The following is a 20,273-nucleotide window of genomic DNA, read 5'->3' as shown; positions in this document are numbered from 1 at the left end:
GCAAGTGTCTTGCATGACCCTCCCGCCCACGAATCTGGCCTTGGAGAGTGCGGGAACCCCAGATACCGGGGACTGACACCCGAGTTGGACCTTGACCCCCTCACCCCTGTCAGGCCCTGCCCTGCATCTGGCTCCAGGGTCTAAGCTTAGAGGAAGGAAACGGCAACCCACTCCAGTATTCTTGCCTGGAGAATCCCATGGACAGAGGAGCCTGGCGGGCTACAGTCCACGGGGTTGCAAGCAGTCGGACAGGACTGAGCAACTGACTACACAACCACCACCACGCAAGAAGGGTGGGGCCAAACCCTATCTTGGGGGCTCCAGGCCTGAGGCTCCCTGACACAGGTTGGGGGGTCAGCTTTGTGGCCGGGGAGGGAAGGGTTGCCCAGGCCCAGTGGCTCAGGGTGGGGAGAAACTCCCAGACCAGCCTCCTTACTCCAAACACAAACCTAAAGGTGGAGCTCCAGCCCAGGAATGAGAAAGTGAAGCAGAGTGGGACCTACAAAAGGGTTTATTTCCTCCAGCCGAGGGGCCACACCATGTGACCAATGTACATTCCAGGCTGGGGGTGAAGAAGCGTCCACACGAACACCCTCAGGAGACGCATCCCTGAGTCGGCATCCTGTCCTTCCTTCTCAGCACAGTTCAGAGAAGGCAGGGTCAGAGGCCAGGACTTGACCCCAAGTCCTGTCCCACCCCACCGGCTCTGAAGCTTCTGGTGCGTCCTGGGGGCAGGGACCGCTGCTGGAAGGCTCAGAGCCCAGCCCCAGGTCAGGTGGGCATCCTGTCCAGAAAGTCCAGATGCTCCTCCAAGGTTAGGCTGAGATGGGGTCTGAGAGCAGAGGAACAGGCTTCCAAGAGAGGTTCCGTGGAGCACAGGGGCTCCCGAGACTCCAGCCTCAGCCAAGGTCACAGTGGCAGACGGGGTCTCCCGTCCAGGTGGAGCCCCAGCCAGGGCCCAGGCGTCTTCACAAGGCTGTCTCCTTGGAGACCTTGGCCCCCAGCTGCCGGGGAGGCTTGAAGCTGAGCACCTCTTTATATGTGACACCTGGGGCCAGAAGGACAGAGTCACAGAAGGAGCCCACCACCCATCAGACAGCTCCACGGTGCATACCAAGCATCGACGCCAGTGACCCAGACCAAGTGCTCGCCCGGGCCAGTGACAGCTCCTGAGATTCCACTCGGGGTGGGCATGGGGAAAACGCCCGGGCCCAGAGCACAGGTCACTGACCTCGGGGCTCACTGCCCCCTAAATTACAGTCAGAGATCACTGCCAGGGCTTAGGCACCAAGGGAGCTCCTTTGTCGCACATGTGCGAATCCACCCGTATCCATCCCCAGGGACTGTCCACCCTTGACGGGACTCCTGTAGCCCACACACGCGGCCCCCAGAGTGGCTCTGGCCCCACAGCCTGCCTCGGTGAACAGAGGATGTTGCACGCACATAAACCAATGTGTTCACTCAAGTGGAGCTACTCAGGGTCCCACCAGGGCGTTCCAGCTTCAGAATGCAGAACATCCACGAAGCCTCAAACAAGAGTGAAATTCCCACTGACCACCTGCATCTCGGGCTTCCTCACCGGTCCCCATGTTCCCTGCACCACGCCCAGAGCGGGCGGTCCCTAGGGAGGGGGCGCTGCTCCACCTCTCCCAGCGTGCCCACAGTCACCAGGTCGGCAGAGCGCCCGTCTGGGGGACCACTGGGGCTCCCGGAGCCCCACTCAGAGGACCATGCTTCAACGGCATGTGGTCTGTGTGGTTTGCCCAGTGAGCGGCATGGTTGTGTTCCCACCCGTGAGGTGGCTCCCAGGCCATCTGTCTGACCCTCACGCAGGGTGGGGCCAGGCCACACGGGGAAGGTCCGTGTGGAGAAGCCCTTGCTGGAAGGCTGGCCTTTCCCAGGGAGACAGGAAGTAATGAGCTTAAATATCTGACCGGGGGTTTAACCGCAAACATGGTCTGTAGTAAAAGCAAAAGTTCTTACTACAGTTTGGGGCGGGAACCACAGACAGGATCCTATGGCCTGCGGTTTTGGGTTTTCTGGTCTTTTTTTAGCAACAGAAAACTTACAAGCACAAAACCCAGCACAGAGAAAGGTGCAGCCCCCGCTGGCAGCACCGAGAACCCAGGGACCCGAAAGAGCTTCGTGTGAGCGGCACAGCCGTCCGGCCCCGCCCCACCCTCCGCGTCTAGGACCACAGCGCTGGCCTGAGGCTCGGCCAGGATGGGGCCTTGGACAGCAGCCACCAGGCCCGCAGCTCCATCGGCCCTATGCTGCCCTCAGCTGGGTCCCCACTCCCTCCGGGGCCTGAAGCCACAGAGAGACCACGTGCTGGACGAAGCCCGATCCAGCGTGGGGCGTCAGGGACCTGGCGGTGGGGGGGCGGGCCGGGGACCACGCAGGTGACCCTGAGCCCAGCCTCAGGCTGAGCAGCCCTCAGAGACCAGCAGGGCCCTCGGTCTAGGGACAGCCAAAGCAAAGCCTGCCGGCGCAGAGCATGGATGGGGGTGCTCAGTGGGCTGGAGGGGACGGGCAATGGGTGCTGAGGAAGGTGGAGGGCAGACGGGCTGCCTGGCGTGGACCTGGCCCTCCCGGCAGGACAAGGGTGCTGTGTGACTGTGTGGTAGGAACGGTCTTGAAGGGGCAGGAGATCCAAGAAGTATGAGCAGAGGCCTGGGGAGGGGTTCTGAGGGGCTCCGGGGCAGCCTGGGCCCTGGCCTAGACGTGCACGGGCACGCTAGCTGCTCCGGGCGCCAGGAGAGGCCCAGTGCCTGAATGTGCCCTCTGACCTCCTGCTGCATTCCTCGCTGAACCTGCATCCCGGGGAGGGGGGCCCGGGGCCCTGAGCCCCGCCACCCGCACAGGGCCGGCCGGGGCCCCCACTCACGCTTCCACTCGTCCAGCGTGCGGTCCACGTCATCGAAGGACTCGTCGTACTTCTGGGCCTGGGGCTCGTCCTCCGTGTCCTGCAGCGACTCGAAGTAGGGGTGGGCCAGCGCCTCGGCCGCCGTCACCCGCCGCTCCGCGTCCAGCACCAGCATCTTCTCCAGGAGGCTCACGGCTGCAGGAAGGGCAGGTCAGGCCGGCCGAGGGCAGCGTCCTAGGGCCCGGCCCCACACCCACCCCAGTGCCACCTACCCAGGGGGCTCGCGTTGGTCAGGATGGAGGCAAAATCCTTCTTCTCCAGCTCAGGGAGGCCCTTCATGTAGTTCTTGGCCTGCGCAGGAGCAGGCCGTGAGAAGCCAGTCCCGGGCCTGTCCCCAGCCCCCGCCCAGCTCCCGGCTGACCTCGTCACTTTGCAGCCTCTGCACAAACTCCGCTGGAGGCGTCCCCGTCACCTTCATGATCTCCTTCAGCTGGTCCAGGTCTTGGCCAAGGTCAGGAACACAGAGCGGGCCAGAGACAGGGCTCGCCCACCCACCTGCTCCCGGCAGGTGTCCCCTCAGGTGCAGGGTAAGCCCCCCCAAACCCAGCCCCAGGTGCAGGGTAAGCCCCAGCCTGGCCCTCGGTATAGGATACGGTCGTTGCCTTTGAAGAGCGTCTTCCCCGTGATCATCTCGGCCATGATGCAGCCCACGGACCAGATGTCCACTGAGACAGAAGCCCCTGCGTCAGGGCTCCGCAGGCTGGGGAGGGGGGCACACACAGACTGGGGAGGGGGAGACACAGATGGGGGTGGGGGCGGTGGAGGGGTCATGGGCGCCGGAGCCATCTGGCCCGCCACCCCCCACCCAGCCCCCCACCCAGCTTGGAGCCTCCCCACGGAGCAGCCGCCACAGACCCCCGTGGAGCAGGGCGCGGGCGGGCAGCTCCTCACCCGTCTGCGTGTAGTGCATCCAGTTCAAGATGACCTCGGGCGCCCGGTACCACCTGGTCACCACGTACCCGGTCATCTCGCTGTCTGCCTGCCGGGCCAGGCCGAAGTCCAGGATCTATAGCCAGAGTCAGAGGGAGTGGGGGGCAAAGTGGTCCCTGGGGAGTGGGCGGGCCGACTGTGGTCCAGAAGACCCCAAGGGGCCCGGGCACACAGGGGCCTCAGGCCAAGCCCCTGGGGATGAGGTCTCGACCACGTGTCCCTAACCCTGCCTCCAGGGCCCCCTGACAGACAGGGCCCCCGGCCCAACAGGCCACGCCTGCCCCCAACCCTCAGAAACAGGCCCCCGGGGGTCTCCTCCCCGCGCCCCGCCCCTGCGGACGCCCAGGCCCGGCCAGTGCCTCTGTGCAGTCCCCTTCCGCCCCACTTCTCCTCAAGCAGGTATGGACATGTGCCACAGGCCACCCGCCAAGTGCCGCCCTAGGACCCCGGCCACGGCCCGGATGGCTGGGGTCTGGTCCGTCCGCGTGGGCCTGGGCCAGCCCACCTCCGGGCCTGAGAGCAGGGGCCCAGCGGGCAGACAGGCGGGTGTGGGGGAGGGCCCAAGTGCCCAGCCCCACACACACCTTCAGCTCACAGTCCTCGTTCACCGCCAGGTTGCCGGGCTTCAGGTCCTGGGGACAGAGGCATGGTGTTGGTGCAGGGCCAAGGCCAGGGCCCGAGCAGCGCCTGAACGTGGGGGCACGGCCGGCCTCCCCGCAGCCCTTCCAGGAAGGGTGGGGTACCTGCCCCGGGCGGTGTGCAGAGGGGGTGCCCCCTCAGGGGTGGGCGGCTCTGGGACGGAGCCCCTTACACCCACAGCCAGGAGAGGCACCCCCCCGGGCCAGGACTCACCCTGTGGATGACGCCAGCAGCGTGGATGTACTGTGGGGACAGAGGGCAGTCAGCGGCCGTCAGCTCACAGGAACCCGAGTCCCGGCCATGCCCGGGGCCCCTCCCAGCCCCGCAGGCGCCCCCCCGCCATCCCGTGTCCCCACCTTCAGCCCCTTGAGCATCTGGTAGACAAGGAACTGCACTCGGTCCTCACTCAGCTTCTCATGCTTCATGAGCTTTCCCAGGTCGGTGCCCATGAACGGCATCACCAGGTAACTGCAGGGTGTGACAAGGTACAGACAGTCAGGGTCGCATGGGACCCCGTCACACTGTGGCACGTGGTCACCGCCTCCCACGGCGCTACCCCCGGGCCCCACCCTGCGGGCCCCACGAGGCCAGGGAGCTGAGAACTGTGCTTTGGGTTTCCGAAGGGTGACCAGGGAGACCGAGGTTCAAGGCAGGGGAGGGGGCGAAAGAAAGGAGAGAGGTGGTTCTGGACAGGGGTGAACACAGGGCATCCACATCGGGGGGGGGGGGGGCAAGCTGGATGGGGGGGGGAGACGGGGAGACACCCTGAGCACCCCACCAGGACGCCGGGCCACTGTGTGTGCGTCCTTGACCTCCGCGAGGCTGGGCGGCGAGGAGCCCGTCTCCCCCGCCCTGGCCAGGCCGGGCCCAGGCTCCTAGCCGAGGGGAGCGTGAGTCCAGGGGTAGCCACCCCGGCAGTCACGGGGCAGGTGTCACAGAACAGTCAGCACTGGGCCCCCTGCGCCCCTCCCCTCCTGCCGGCAAAGGTCAGCAGCTCCAGTTACAGGCACAGCCTCAGGGCCAGCACGGAGCACGGGACCCGCTGACAACCCTCAGGGCCAAGACTCACAACTCTGGCACTGCAGGAGAGGGCCCAGGTCCACCCCATGGCACCAAGAGCATGTGGCAGCGGGCAGTGGGGGGCCAGGTGCACCCCGACCCCTGGCCAGGCTGCGAGGTGAGACCCGCCTCAAGGGGCTCCCCGCCAACCCCAAAGCTGAAGTTGACACCCAGGAGCCACCCAACACCAACTCCCTACCCGGCCAGCCCCAGGCAGGCACTCACAAGTCCGTGAAGTCATCCAGCGTCTCGTCGGGCGTGAACACGTCCAGCAGCCCAATCACCTGGGGAGGAGGCCAAGCACCGGGTGGGCGGGGGCTCGGGCACCCACTGTTCTCGGCAGGAGAGCCCCCTGCAACTGCCCACGGGCCCAGCTCTGCCCACTGGCAGCTCTACCTTGCCCTGGCACACGTGCCCACAGACAAAGGCTATTTCTGGATGGAGACTGTGGGCATCCTCTGGGGGAGGGGCAGCCTCAAGTCCGGGGCAGCTCCCAGCCACCCAAGGAGCTCAGCCCTTGGCCCGACATCACCCCACTTCCTGTCCCTGCTGAAGACCCAGGACCAGGGTGGGGGCAGCCAGCCCCTAGGAGGGACCACGCCTCTGCCAAAGAGGTCCAGGCAGATGGACTAGGACCAAACCCACAGCCCGCAGGCCTGTGCTTGGGGGGAGACAGCACACGGGCAGTGTGACAGCTGGCTCCTGGGCCTCCAGGGACCCGTGAAGCCTGCACATCCAAGCGGCTGGAGGGACAGGTGGGCGTGCTGGCAGGGGGCAGGCCTGGCAGAGGCCACACAAATGGTGGCCGAGGCAGGAGACAGAGAGCTCGGAGCACTTGAGGAACATGGGAGAGAGGCCAGGTGGCCAAGAACCAGGCCAGGGAGCCGCCAAGGAGAAGCCGAGGAGAGCGAGCGGGCCCGCGACACCAGGTGAAGGCTGCCCTGATCCCAGGAGCCGCCACGGGGGGCTGGGCGGGCATGCTGCTGGGTGCGGCCCCAGCTGTGGTGCAGGGACAAAGTGGGCACGAGGCAGAGGGACGGCTTGGTGACCACCGCAGCCTCCAGGGCCAGACACGGGTGAGGGAGGCAGGGACACCAGAGAGGGGCCAGAGGCAGCAGAAGCCTCAGGAGGCGGTTTCAGCAAGGATCCCGGAGGTTCAGGGGAGGCGTGTCAGGTTGATGGAAACTTCCAGGCCTCTGCCTTGCACAAAGAGGCCAGTGCTGGGGGTGGGGGGCTGGGGTGCAGGGGCAGAGGTGGGCACAGAACTGGCAGGACTGGGTCACGCCTCAGCCTCTCGGAGACCGTTTCTTCCCAGGAACCCAGGATCATGAAAGGCGGAGCCTCCCAGCTCAGGGGGGCAGCTGCTGTGGGTCAGGGGGCCTGCAGGAAGGCAGGAACCGGCGGCAGCGGGGAGGCCCGAGCAAGGAAGGACAGGACCGGGAGGCCACGGAGCAGAAGCCCAGGGAGAGTGCGGACAGGCCAGGGCAAGGGGTTAGCATGAACTGGGAGGGAGGGGATCGCAGGAAGGCTCTGGCAGAGGGGTCAGTCCTCATGGGGATGAGTCCCGCGTGTGAGCAGGTGTGCCTGCAGGTAGCAAAGCCGGGGCGGGGTGGGTGTCCACCACAAGGGGCTCCACCCGGGGATGGGAGTGGAGAACCCCCCGAGGCACTGAGCGGGTGGGCCCTGGAGCTGAGGGCAGTTTCCCGGTGGACACGGGGACCAGGAGGTGCCGGCCCGCCATGATTGGCCAGGGTCTGGGCACCCAGATCACCCTCAGACTGGGCAGGAGTGGCTTGTGGGAGGGGAAGCAGGCAGCTTTCAGGGTCACAGGAGGAACTGCATGGAGGAAGAAGGGAAGGGCCCTTTGCAGCCCGCACTGTGCAGGGAGAGGCTTGGGGCACCACGGCCGTCTCCTGCGGGCAGGTCTGGAGGCAGAGGAGACGCCTCCCTGGTGGGGGCCGGCCCTTCCTCACATTGTGCGGGTGGGCGTCACAGGAAGGGTCTGCGTGCAGCTGGTGCCCAACATCCTCCACACACGGCTGGGCTCACTGGACCCCTTCTCCATCAGAGACCGGGGGGCTCTGAGGAAGCTGACAACTCGGGTTCCTCCGCGTTCCCAGCCATCCCAGTCCCAGGGCTGGGGCTCAGGAGGCAGACTGGGGTCAGGAAAGGGGCTAGAGGAGCGGGCAGGGGGCAGCCGGCTGGCGGGGGGCTGGGGGGGGGGGGTCCCCTTCCAGGAAAACCCCTCCTCCTGCCAAGGTCCCCAGGGCTCAAGTCAAAGTTTGGAGCGAGTAGGGCAGGAGCCCGGCGGCCTGGGCCATCCGCGAGCAGGCCCCGGGCGAAAGAGCCAGAGGCGGCTGCGGGACTGGCCCAGGCGGAGCGGACGAGACCCGGGGAAGCCGCCCTCTCGACCCGCACGCTCCGGGACACGGTCGGACCCACGGCCTCCGCCCCGCCACCCCAAGAAGCAGCCCAGGGGTCTCCGGGGCAGGATCTGGGGCCGGCGGGGGATGAGCGGAGCGCGGTGGCCGCGGGTGGGGCGGCGCGACTCACGTTCTCGTGGCGCATGTGCTTCAGCAGGCGAAGCTCGCGGTAGGCGCGCTTGGCGAACAGCTCGGACTGAAAGGGCCGGTACAGCTTCTTGATGGCAACCTTGGCGCCCGTGCGGCTGTCCACCGCCGAGCTGCGGGGCGCACAGCTCAGCAAGGGGCCGGGACACCCCACCCGCGGCCACCCAGCCCGGCCTGCGCTCACCACACGGCGCCGTAGGCGCCCGAGCCCACGGGTTGCAGATCCTGGTACACGACGCGCACCTCCCAGGCCGTCTTGGTCACCTCCTGGCGATAAAAGCCCTTGCGGGCGGGCGACGGAGAGCTCATGGCTGGCCGGGCACCGCCCCCGCCGCGGACACCGTGCCTCGAGGGCTGGGGTCCCGGCGCGCACCCGGGCCACCGCCGCCGCCGCCGCCGCCGCCGCCGCCGGGGAACCCGGCTGCCGGCTGTCCAGGTCCGGAGCTCCGACCCCGGCCCCCGCCTGGCCTGCGCGCGGCCCCTCCCTTGCGGGAGGACCAACCGGCCCCGGGGCCCGGGCGCACGTGACGCCCCGGCCCCCCCCCCCCCCCCGCCGCGGCCCCTCCGGAAACCTGAGGCGGCGCCGCCCGGCAGGCCGGAGGCGAGCGAAGTGGGGAGGCCGGAGGCGGGGGAAGGGAGCGCCGCGGCGCAGGGCAGCCCCCACCCGGACTAGCCTGCCTCTGCGCTCCGCCCTCGGGCTGGACTCCCCGGACCTAGCGCACAGTGTCTCCGCTGGAGGCCCGAGGGGTTCCAGTCTCCTCCTTCCCGCCGCGCCCAGCGGCGCTGGCCCATCCTGGCCGTCTGAGCTTGTCAGCTTCTACCCCCAGCCCCAAATCACCGTTCAGCAGTCCCGCCAACTTCCTCCCCCGACCAGAGAACTCCCACCCTGAGGCACCTGACCTGAGCACTGTAGGCCAACTACCCACCCCGCATGCCCCTTCACCCTGCGCTGACCCTCCCACCCCCGGCTCCGTTCCACCCGTCTTGCCTTTATCCCCCTTTCCCTGTGAAGAAGCGCATTCCCTCTCCCGAACTCAGAGTGCCTACCACGCTGGAGCAGAGAGGGTGGTCCTGCAGGCCCCCCACCTGGGTGGGGACACTACCCAGAGATGTGCACGCAGTCCTGCAGGTCCCACCCCTGTCCAGCCCAGGCCCTCAGGTTTACGCTTCAAAACACAGCCAGAGCGGCTCACTCTCCCCATGAAGGTATGTCCGACCCCCAAAGTGGAGGGGCGCCCACTTACCTTGAGATGGGGGCATTATCATTTCATGCGTCAGAGCCCCCTCCATGCCCTCCCCCAGCCCAGTGACCCAGGCCTGAGACACAGCGGGGTAACAAGATCCCCGAGGGCCCGGCCACCTTCCGTGCCCTGCTCCGTGGATCAGCAGCCCGCAGCTTGCCGGCCAGGGCAGCTTTACACCTGCTCCACCGCAGCGAGCCGGCGCTCAGGAGCTGCAGCCTGGGGTCCCTGGAGCCACAGGCACGTTTGCCCGTGCCCCTCATCCCCTGTGGCACCCCACCTGCCTCCTCCAGGAAGCCCCCAGCTGGCCCCCTTACTCTCTGCATTGAGGTGCAGGGCTCCAGAAGGGTTCTGCTGCTCCCACCCCTCCCCGCCCCGCCCGGTCGCCAGGGGTCCTCCGGGACCTGAGGCCAAGCAGCCACGCTGACCAGGCCTCTCTACAGGTGCAGCTCCCAGATGATCCCCACAACCCTCCCAAGGCCTGGGGCAAAGGCACAGAATGTCCCCATAATAAGGACACCTTGCCTGGTCCCCAGTGGGGCCTGGGCCTTCCCAGCCTGAGCTGCAGGGAGCAGCAGGGGCTTGACTGGAAAGAAAGGAAAGCTTCTCCCTGGCCCTGGGGAAGGCAGGCCTTTGTCCCCCCACCCTGCCTCCTCCCTGACCAGAGTGAGGGGCAGGTCTGGATCTGGACCAGACGCTGCCCAGTGAACCTCTGAGGGAGCGGGTTGATTCTGGGCGGACAGCCTGCTCTGTCCACCTCAGATCCCGCTGGCCCTCAGGGGCTGGCGGGATGCGGCCCTGCTCTACAGGCAGTAGGGGCAGCAGGAACTGGAGCCTGAGACACGAGCCAAGTGGGGGACAGGACCCCCTTTATTGCAAAACCCCTGTGCAGGCACTTGACACTCAGACCTCCCTGGTCCTGGAGGGTGAGAGGTCACCACCTGACAGAGAAGCCCCTTGATGGCGGGCCCACACCCCCAACACATCTGGAGGGTTCCTGTCCCAGAGGTCGCTGGGTCCCCTCCGCTCTGGAAGGACGGAGGACAAGGGCGGACCCACAGATTAGAGCACCCCAGGTCCCTGCAGCAGGACCAAGGGCGGCAGAGGTGGGGCTGGCACAGGTCTCTCCGTCCGCCTGGGGCCAGGATCCACCTCCACACTGGTGGGTGCCTCCTCGAGGCCGGAGCCCCCCAAGCCTGCCAGGCCCCCAGCGGGCCCGGGGCCCCGTGCCTCAGGAACCTGCTGCAGCCCCCATGTCCATGGGGAGAGGGTGTTTGCCCACAGGGATGCCCGTGGCCACCTGAGCCCCTTGCACGCCGCCCAGCAGGCTCTTAGCAAAGCCTCGCGCCCCACCCACATCGAGGACTGAAGGCAGGGGAGGCAACAGTACAGTCACCAGCACTTGGGCCTGCGGCTGGTCACACCGCAGGCTCCCAGGGGCCCTCAGACTCACACACGCCTGCGTCTGCTGGGATGTGTGGATTCCAGGACACATGCGGTGCGTACAGCACGGGTGGACATGTGGCTCCAGGCAGCCGCCCCACTCCGCCACCCCCACGGAAGACCCTTTGAGCCTCAGCACTTTTGAAGGGAACCCCTCACTTGCAGACCGAGCAGCTCTGACCATCAAGACTCTCCCTTTGTGCAGGGAGGCTCCCGCCCCAGTGTACTTACCCCCCGCCCAGAGCCAGCCCTCTGGGATCCAGGTCTGGAAACACACACACTGCCCAGGGAGAGGTCTTTTGGCACCCAGGTCCTCCCAAGGAGGCCCTAAAGGGGACTTCGGGAGGGGGCAGGAGAACAAGGACGTGCAAGACGCTGTGCCCAGACTCCCACGCCCGCGGCTCACGCCCGTGCAGGCATCCACACACGTGCAGGTTCCCCAGAAGGCTTAGCGTGAGGACGGGGGTCCCAGGCCAGGGCTGGGTGCCACTGGCTGTGGTGGCCTCAAGGCAGGCGCCCCCCATGGGGGTCTGGCAGGCCAGGGCTGGCGGCAGGTGGGCTCAGGCCCCTGCTTGGGTCCCAGAGGGCGGCTGGCAGGTGGCATTTCATCACTGCACAACGTCCAGGCTGCCCAGTGGCTGTGGGGGCTCTGGGGGCTTGAAGCTGAGGACTTCCTGGTAGGTGAGCTCTGTGCGGGGAGGGGGAAGCATGCACTCAGGCCCCCAGCAGCCCAGGCCCCCCACCCTCTGGGAGCAGCCTCTGCTCACGGGCCCCTTCCTGGACCCGCCTTGTGTGGCCCCCAGGTTTCTGGTGGACTCACCCACGCCCAGCTCTAGCTGCCCCCTCCCGCCCCTGTGTTGGGAGTAGATGTCCCCCCACCCAGACCCTCTCGGAGGAGCGGGAGTCCCCCGCTGAGAACGGCCAGGGCCAGCCTCAGGGACATGGCCTCACCCTTCCACTCCTCCACCGTGCGCTCCTTGGCCTCCACGCTCTCGTCGTAGGGCTCCGCCTCGGGCTCGTCCTCCGGGTCATGGTACTGGCTGAAGTAGGCGTGGGCCAGGGCCTCGGCTGCGCTGACCCTCTGGTCACTGTCCAGCACCAGCATCCTGCCCAGGAGATCCACAGCTGCGGGGGCAGGGGTGCCAGGTCAGCTCCACCCCCAGGGCCGAGCGTGGAGCCCCACCCAGGCCCCGGGCCCGTCCTCACCCAGGGGGTTGGCTCCGCGGAAGATGCTCCTGAGGTCCTTCTGGGGCATGGGGGGCAGGGACTGGATGTAGGTCCGGGCCTAGGTGCCCACAGAAGGGTCTGAGGGGCTGTTCAGGGCCTCCCCGCCCCCGGCCCTAAGCCAGGCAGAGGCTTGATGGGAGAGGCCCCTGGCCTTTCTCTCCAACAAGCCTGGCCAAGGGCATGCGTGGAACAAAGACATCCCCCCTCGGATCTGGGGGCTCCAGCACCTTGCCTGGCCCCACAGGCCTGCAGGCCCAGGTGTGGTGCCACTCCACGGTCCGTGGCCAGGACGCTGCAGGTGCCAGGCTTCACCCGCCCTGTCCCTCAGGCCAGGAGTGTCTCCCCAGGACACCCGTTTCTCCCTGAAGGGGGCCGTGCCCGCCTTGGGGTCTGTTCCACTGTGGCCCATGCTCCCCCCCATGGGGCCCCATCTAGTCCCACAGCCCCCCTCCCACCAGGTCAGCAGAGGGGCTGGTGACCAACGACTCACATGTTCCGAGGATATCTTTGCTAGAACTTCAGGGCTGGGTGTGCCCACCACCTCCATGATACGCTTCAGCTGGTCGATGTCTGCCTGGCTCAGGAAAGGTCCAACGGCCAGGCATGGACTCTCCTGGGATCCCAGATCCCAGACCTTGGGTCACTGCCCAGACCCTGCTGTCCTGCCACTGGGGACAGTGATCCCAAGGTGGCATGGTGTGGGGCAGAGGAGGCAAGACTGTCCAGGAAGGGCCAGAGCCCACCTCCCTTGACCCCCACCCTGCAATAGGAGGCCCAACCCTCCTCCCCAACCTGAACCAAGGATACAGTCATTTCCAGGGAAGAGAGCCTTTCCCTGGAGCAGCTCAGCCATGATGCAGCCCACGGACCAGATGTCCACTGAAGGGGGAGGCGCACCATCAGTCTGCCCACCCCAAGTCCCGCCCCAGAGAGCCGGGGGCTGGACCCACCGGCCCCACGGTCACATCCAGGCCCCTTCCTGACGGCACCCTGGGCAGGGCAAGGGTCAGCCCAGGACCTGTGGTGCCCTGCCTTTCTGAAGGTCTGGTCTTGAGCGCCTGGCCTGTCCCAGAGGTCCTGGCCTCTGGGCCCGCCCGCCCGCCCCCGCAGGCCGCGCGGGTGGGGCTGCCACCACCTGTCTGGTTGTAGTGCATCCAGTTCAGCATGATCTCGGGGGCCCTGTACCAGCGCGTGGCCACGTAGCCAGTCATCTCCTCGTCTGCCTGGCGCGCCAGCCCGAAGTCAAGGATCTAGGGCGACGCCCGGCTTCAGCCCCGCGGGTCTCCACCTCCCTGCAGCCGCCTCCCTAGCCCCTGCCCTGGTTGCTCACCCTCAGCTCGCAGTCCTCGTTCACAGCCACGTTGCTGGGCTTCAGGTCCTGCGGGGCGGACGGGCGCGGTGAGAGGCCGGCAGAGTCCCAGGCGCAGGAACCCCGCCGCCGCCGCCGCCGCCGCGCACCGCACCTACCCGGTGGATGATCCCGGCCGAGTGGATGTACTGCGAGGAGGAGACGGCGGGGCGTCAGGCGCTGGCCCCTGCGCCCCCACCCGCGCCCGCTCCGCGCCCACCTTTAGCCCGCGCAGCAGCTGGTACACCAGGAACTGGACGTGCTCGTCGCTCAGCGCCTGGCACTTGACGATGTTGTTCAGGTCGGCGCCCATCAGCGTGGTCACCAGGTACCTGGGTGCGGCAGGGAATGAGCCCCGCGCCCCCCCGCCCCCGCCGCGCCGCGCCGCCCCTGCACCGCAGCCGCGCCGCCTCCGCTGCTCACACTTCGCTGAAGTCCTCGAGGGAGGTGGCTGGCGTGAACACGTCCAGTAGCCCGATGACCTGGGGGCACCAGGAGTCAGAGCCCGGCCCCGCCGCCGCCCTCGCGCCCCGCCCCCGCCCTCGCGTCCCACCCCGCTCACGTTCTCGTGCTTCAGGTGTTTGAGCAGCCGCAGCTCGCGGTAGGTCCTCCGCGCGTGGATCAGAGACTGGAAGGGCCGCGACAGCTTCTTCACCGCCACCCTCTGGCGCAGCCGCGTGTCATAGGCCGAGCTGCAAGGCCGCGCGTGAGGTCCAGCCTCGGTCCCGCCCTCCCCACTGGCCAGAAGGCCACTGGCACCAGCATCGGACCACACTCGCTCCCAGGCTCTCCCCTCCCTCCTGGGGTCTTCTTTTATTTTATTTTTTTTAATATTATTTGTTTGGCTGTGCTAGGTCCTAGTGGAGGCATGTGGGATCTAGTCCCCTGAGCAGGGATTGAACTCTGGCCTCCCCGCCAGAGTTGGGAGGATAGCATCTTAGCCACCAGACCACCAGGGGAGTCCCCCTCCTGGGGTCTTGCTCCTTCCTCCAGAGGCAGGTCCCCTTCCACTGACCCCCTGACATCCGGCCTCCCTAGCCCACCTGAATTTCTCCTGACTCCTGCCCCTCTCTCAGGGTGGAAAGGGAAACAGCCAGAAGTGTGTTCTCAGAGTAGACGGTCCTTCAGCTCCCCGTGGGCCAGGGGATTGGGAGCCCCCTGAGGGGTCTCAAAGCCAACTCCAAAGCCCTGGAATATTCAACACGTGGAGGAGAACCTGACCAAAGGTGTGTGTTGCATCCCTATCTTTTTTTTTTTTCCCCACCCCGCATCCCTATCTTTGACAGTGAGAAACTAGACAGTGGGAAATGTCCAGCAGAGGGTGGTGTCTGGACCCCCAGAGCATTCCCCTCCTGCAGCCCCACTCCCCCCTCCCCATGGAGGTGCAGACCCACACCCTCCATGCCCAGCTGCTCGGCGAGCCAAGCCCTCCTGGCTCCCGCCCCACTGCGGTCTCTAGGCTCCAGCTCCAGCAAGCTGTCATGTGCGGCCACCCCAGCCCTCGACGCCCACACAGGGAGCCTCCTGCAGCACGTGGGATGCTCATGCGTGATGGTGGAGGAAAGCCGGTCTGGGGTGGGAGTCGGGGGGAATGTCCCTCACAGGGGAGGGGAGCAGACACTTTTCTGTCTGCAGGGTCAGCAGAGGACTGTGGGGAATGGCAGCAGGCCATCAACTTCACCCGAGGAGGGAGGGAGCCCAGGAGTGACACCTGTCTGGGGGCCCGCTTCCAGCCAGGGCTCTGTCAGCTCCCCCAGGAGCCAGGCGCACGTTGGCTCACACCCTCTCCTGCCCCTGAGGTGTTAGAGGGGAAGCCAGGGCCCAGTGGCTGGGGCGGCTGGAGTGGCCTGGGGTTCCCGAAGGCCGGCCAGTGACAGCGTGAGGCCCGAGGCCCAGGGGACCCCAAACCCCTGCTCCAGGCTCCAGCACTGGGCCCTGGGAGGGATCTGAGGAGTCCCACTTGGAACCTTCTGCCACATCCTAGAGCAACAACTCTCCCGGCCCTGCCCCACAGACAGCTGGCACCTCAGCGGTTCTGGATTGGGAGGGCACCCCTTGACATCCACACCCACAGCTGGCCTGTCAACACTGAAACCCCAAGGACTGTCTGCAAGGCCCGGCCAGCCCCACCAGGTCCAGGGCCTCCCCAGGCCCCACCCTCCTGTCTGGGTCCCAGGGTCTCCGTGCAGTGTGCGCTCTCTTGGTTGGGGCAAAAATGGGGAGGGGTGTAGACCCTCTAAAGACTGTGGGGGATGGTAGGCTTCTCTGATCAGGCCTGAGCCCCATTCGGAGTCTGAGACCCCTTAGAAAACAGGGGAGGGGACCAGGCCCACGGAAGAGCTTGAGGTCATTCTTAGGCAGGGGTCTTGGCGCCCCACCCCCAAGCAGGGCTCTTCTTTTTCAAGCAAAACTACCCACCCTGCAGCGGGGGTATCTACCGGAGCCCAGGGCTGCCTGACCCTTGACCGGGGAACCCCAGATGCGTGGTCAGACATCCAGGGCCACGGAGACCGGCCCTTTCGCCAGCTGTGACTCCGCAGATTCAGACCCGGAGGAGGACGCCCTGGGCTGGAGGGGCAGGACCACCCTTCCCCGGACAGGGAGAGGCTCCGGCAGGAGTTTCCCTCGCGCCCCCACCCCCTATTCATTCCTTGGATCCGCGTAAGGCCCGGGGGCGGAGGCAGGGTGAGCCCCTCCCCGCGTGGGAACCCCGCACGGGGGGGGAGGGGCGCGCGCGGAGACCCCCCCGCCCGCCCCAGCCCGCCCCTACCAGACTGAGCCGTAGGCGCCCGAGCCCACCGGGCGCAGCCCCTGCAGCCGCTGCGGCACCTCCCACAGTGTCTTGTTCAGCTCCTGCCGGTAGAAGCCGGCGCGCGGGCCCGACATGTCCGGAGCGGCCGCAGCTCTGCGCGCGCCCCGCCCCGCGCCCCGCGCCCCGCGGAGCCCCAGCCAGCGGCGGGAGGCGGGGCGGGGCGGGGCCGGGGAGGGGGTTCCCGCAGACTAGCGCGCGGCTTCCTGCCGGCCCCGGGCGGCGGCCCGGCGGAAAGCGGCCTTCCCGGGGGAGGCGGGGTGGGAGCCGTGAAACGGCTCCTGGCTCCTCCCGCGGCCTCCTTCCAGGGACCGCGCGCCTCCCCCAAACGCGCCGCGTCTATCCTCGGCGCGGCACCGCACGGGCCGGGCCGGGCCGCGCCGCCTCCACCTCCTGGGCTCGGGTCCTCGCACCCTCCCGTGCCCGCACCCAGGGCGCCACCCCTGCCCATCTGCCTTCGCCCGCACTCCGCCACCCGCCTGCTCTGCGTCCTGGTCTCCCTGCTCCAACCTGCTCGGGGGCGGACACCCCTCCTCTCCCGGCTCCTCATCCCCTCCCCTCTCCCAGAGAGCTCCCCCTGGAATGAAGGCAGAATCCTCTAAATCAGAGAAGCCAGGGCGAATCATGGGAGATACGTGTATTTACATTTATATACGTATCAGAATAGAAAATAGTCCCTGAGAAAAGCTAGGCATTTGGTCGGGTAAGGTCCCCTCCGTCGTGGGCCGATGGCGGCGCCTTGGACCCTGGGTCGGCCTCACTTCCCTTCCCGTTTGGCCATCCGACCTTGGCCGTGTGGTTCCCTTCCTGGTAAAGCTTCCCCGGCCTGGTGAGGCCTCCTGCAGCGGCGGCTCCACGGCCGGGTCGGCCGCACTCTTGGGGAAGCGCAACTGCCGGGCCGGGCCCGGAGACCCGCCCTCAGGACCAGGGACAGCGGCGGCACCAGGGGGATTGGAGGGCTGGGCTCTTAGGAAACTCTCCCCACCGGGGCCCTCTTTGGGGCCTGGTACCCGTCCTCCTTATGAAGTAGCCCCCGCAGCTGTGACCTCTTCCAGGAAGCCCACTCTGACTTTCCCAGGTACTGCGGGGTCTGGAACTGCGACCTCCACCCCGCACGGGGCGTTTCCTCTCTGCCCTTGGAAGGTGCAGTTTGCACCGGCTGCTGTCACTGAAGGGGCTGGGCCTGTTTCAGCCTCTGTCTGGAGCTCTGGGCGGGAGCGGCTGCTTCTGTTTGACGTGACCAGGGTTCGGATAGAACATCTCTGGGGAGTCAGCCCCCTGACTCGCACCCTGGGGAAGTGGGGGGCCGGCGCTCGGCTGCCCCTCCCGAGAGTGCGACCTCAGGCTGAGTGCCCAACCTTTCCCTTTTTTGAAACAAACAAAAATCTGAGTTTTTGTGTGAAACCTCCTGATATTCAAATATGGATAACCAAATTAAAACATGTCAACGCAGTCCCAGGTAAACGAACAGTCGTGCCTGGCGAATCCGGGTCCTGCAGGGAGCCCAAAAGTCAGACGGGGTGCCGGGTCCCACTCCCAGCGCGCGGGCCTCAGTTCGCTCTGGGCGCCGGAGTGCGGGATGCGGTGTCCCCTCCCCCAGCCCCCGGCCCTACCCCCGCTTACTCTGGGCCCCGCGATGGGGACACCTTTCCCGGCTAGGCGAAGTGACTGAGGTTTTGTGCGGAGTTAATGGAGCTTCAGCTAAAGCCGGGAGGAAGGGGAGCGGCGGGCCGTGGGAACGGCCGCGCGCCGCAGGGAGGGGCGGCCTTTGTCTGCGCCGAGGCCGCGTGGGGCGGGCCGCGTTCCCATGGCGACCGGCGGCCCCGGCCGGGCGGGGTGGAGCGGGCGCCGGATCCTCCCTCCTCCAAGGGGGCCAAGAGGTCTGTCAACTAAGGGAGCCCCTCCCCGCCTTCTCCCGTCGCCCTCTTTCCCCCAGAATTCCAGACGCGAGTGGGGATTCTGTCCTCCGACAGGATCCGCACTTTTTTTTTCTCACTGTGCTGTGTTTACAGGGTCGCCCTGGCCGGTCTGGCTGGAAGGTAGAGGACGAGCCTGGAGCAGGGCTGGCATGGATCAAGGGCAGACAGGAGCGGCAGGCGCTGCCGGTGAGAGGAGGGCGCGGTGGGGCTGGCACAGACGCGCCCCCGTGAGCCCTGGGCCGCCGGCCCCACCCCTGGCCTCTTTCCACTCCCTACTGTGATTCGAGGGCCCCCCAGATACCAAGATCCCACATGTCCATGTACACTGTCTCTCCACAGCCCCACACTGGTCTTCTGACTAGCTGCACGTCCCCCTGAAGGGAAGAAACCTTTAGGAAGGTCAGACGAACTTCCTAAAATGCTATCTGGCCCTGTCACAGGGGCCTCGTGACTTAGAGGATGTCTCATGCTCTCAACAATCAAGCAGGGTGTGGCCCTGGGCTGGCTGTTTTCTGCAGCTTGGAAGGAAAAGTCTTCGAGATTGCTCCTGGCTCCCACTGCACTGGGAGGAAAACGGGAAGTGGAGAGTGACAGAAGGCTGCATCACCCCTTGGTTTGTCAGTCTCCTGATCCCTCCAGGCTGGCCAGCCCACCCCTGTGCACCCAGCATCCACGCCCAGTTTCCCCACAGGCCCCATGAAAGGACGGCCTCTGGATCCATTCACATGCCTGTCCTCCACGGAGGAGGGCACCCCGCCTGTTGGACCTGCAGCAGAAGGCAGTCCCACCCACTCTCCCCCAGTTTCATGCCCAGCTACCAGTGGGGAGGAGGCAGAAGTGCCTGCTGAGGTCCAGTCTAGGAGCCAGGCCTCCAGGTCCCTGCTCTCTTGGGCCTCCCACCCTAACCCCCAAACTCTGCCCGCCCCCCATCTCCAGTTTAGCAGTATCTCGTTCCGATTTCCTGACTGGCTGGGTCTCAGTTCCTGACTGTAATACAGTGTCATTTCAGTGGTCCTTGGGGTGGGGGATGCCAATTGTGTGCCTTCCACATGGGAGATACCCACTCTTGTTTCATGTGGCTTGAAATTGGCTGCCTGTCCAGAAATGGCTCATGATCAAAAACCTAACCTGCTGAGACCTCTCAACCACAGTGGTGTACACCAGGTGGAGACACAGGCTGGGGGAGCCTGCCAGTAGCATCCAGATCCTGAGAATAAAACCGCATGTACCGGGAAGCAGGTCAGACAGAACCCAAAGACACATGAGCACCTGGATGGAGCCGTATCTGAAGCTGGGCCCTTCACTTGCTTTTATGAAGCCGCTAAATCCCTTTTCTGCTGAGGTTGGTATTCTTGGACCTCACGGGCTCCCTCAGGGAAGGCCCTTTCTGCCCCCCTTTACTGCGGTGTAGCTAGTGCCTGGGACAACGTGCTGAGTGAACACATGGGGGCCCCGAGTCACTGACGCTGCGTGCGTGTGCACGCCCGTGTGCTCAAGGCACGTGTGCTTGATGGCCACGGGTTGTGCACCTCCTGGTCCCTGTGCTCTGCTCATGTGATTGGGAGCGAGCCCCTTCCCCCAGGGCGGCCTCTGGGGCAGCCCCCTCCCTGCACTAACCAAGGGGCCTCACGCCTTTGGGTACACGGCCCTTGAGCTCTGTGTATGTCCTGAGTCATCCTGGGCTGGTCTAGGGGACCCAGGAGGTGCCAACCCTGAAGGGCCCACAGCCTTGAACAGGGGGGACACACAGCCTCTCTTCAGGGACTACCGTGCCCACCCACGTGTACGCAGTAGGAGCTGACCAAACGTGTGCTGGTTTGACCACACTGGGGCACCCCACCTCGGCAAGGAGGAAACAGCTCCCCAGCGCTCATGCCATGCCCGCTCCTAGCACCAGACGGGGCCCGAGCCAGCCCCACCCCTACTGGGCGGGGACGTCTCCTTGCTTCTCAGGGTCTCTGGGACCAGCTCCTCTCCACAGCCTAGAACTCATGGCCCGGGTCTGACCATCATCCTATCCCGCTGGGGCCGCAGGGAAGACAGGGACCGAGGCTCCACAGGCACAGCAGGAGGCGGGCTTCTGGGGCCAGAGAGAGAGTGCACGGAAGTGAGGCCACAGGCAGCTGTGCAGGGACGGCAGACCGGAAGAACCCAGCCAACCA

At 66.4% G+C, this 20,273-nt stretch overlaps 2 protein-coding genes across 2 annotated transcripts; both read right to left on the bottom strand.

The window, feature by feature from the left end:
- Nucleotides 1–493: 493 nt before the first annotated feature.
- Nucleotides 494–8,660, bottom strand: MAPK12 (mitogen-activated protein kinase 12). Its single transcript, XM_043440701.1, has 12 exons — nt 8,309–8,660; nt 8,108–8,237; nt 5,780–5,838; nt 4,852–4,963; nt 4,709–4,738; nt 4,441–4,488; nt 3,818–3,932; nt 3,520–3,591; nt 3,288–3,367; nt 3,139–3,217; nt 2,888–3,061; nt 494–1,048 (listed from the first exon to the last, which is right to left on the bottom strand). Exons 1-12 carry the CDS (start codon nt 8,431–8,433, stop codon nt 969–971), a joined length of 1,104 nt encoding a protein of 367 aa, XP_043296636.1. The 5' UTR covers nt 8,434–8,660; the 3' UTR covers nt 494–968.
- A 1,546-nt stretch (nt 8,661–10,206) lies between these two features.
- MAPK11 (mitogen-activated protein kinase 11) lies at nt 10,207–16,643 on the bottom strand. Its single transcript, XM_043440702.1, has 12 exons — nt 16,154–16,643; nt 13,946–14,075; nt 13,807–13,865; nt 13,604–13,715; nt 13,503–13,532; nt 13,366–13,413; nt 13,171–13,285; nt 12,843–12,914; nt 12,526–12,605; nt 12,015–12,093; nt 11,760–11,933; nt 10,207–11,496 (listed from the first exon to the last, which is right to left on the bottom strand). Exons 1-12 carry the CDS (start codon nt 16,267–16,269, stop codon nt 11,417–11,419), a joined length of 1,095 nt encoding a protein of 364 aa, XP_043296637.1. The 5' UTR covers nt 16,270–16,643; the 3' UTR covers nt 10,207–11,416.
- Nucleotides 16,644–20,273: the final 3,630 nt, after the last annotated feature.

This window comes from Cervus canadensis, chromosome 21, assembly GCF_019320065.1.
Source record: "Cervus canadensis isolate Bull #8, Minnesota chromosome 21, ASM1932006v1, whole genome shotgun sequence".
NCBI classification, from domain to species: Eukaryota; Metazoa; Chordata; class Mammalia; order Artiodactyla; family Cervidae; genus Cervus; species Cervus canadensis.
This window is presented reverse-complemented; position numbering and strand designations above follow the sequence as displayed.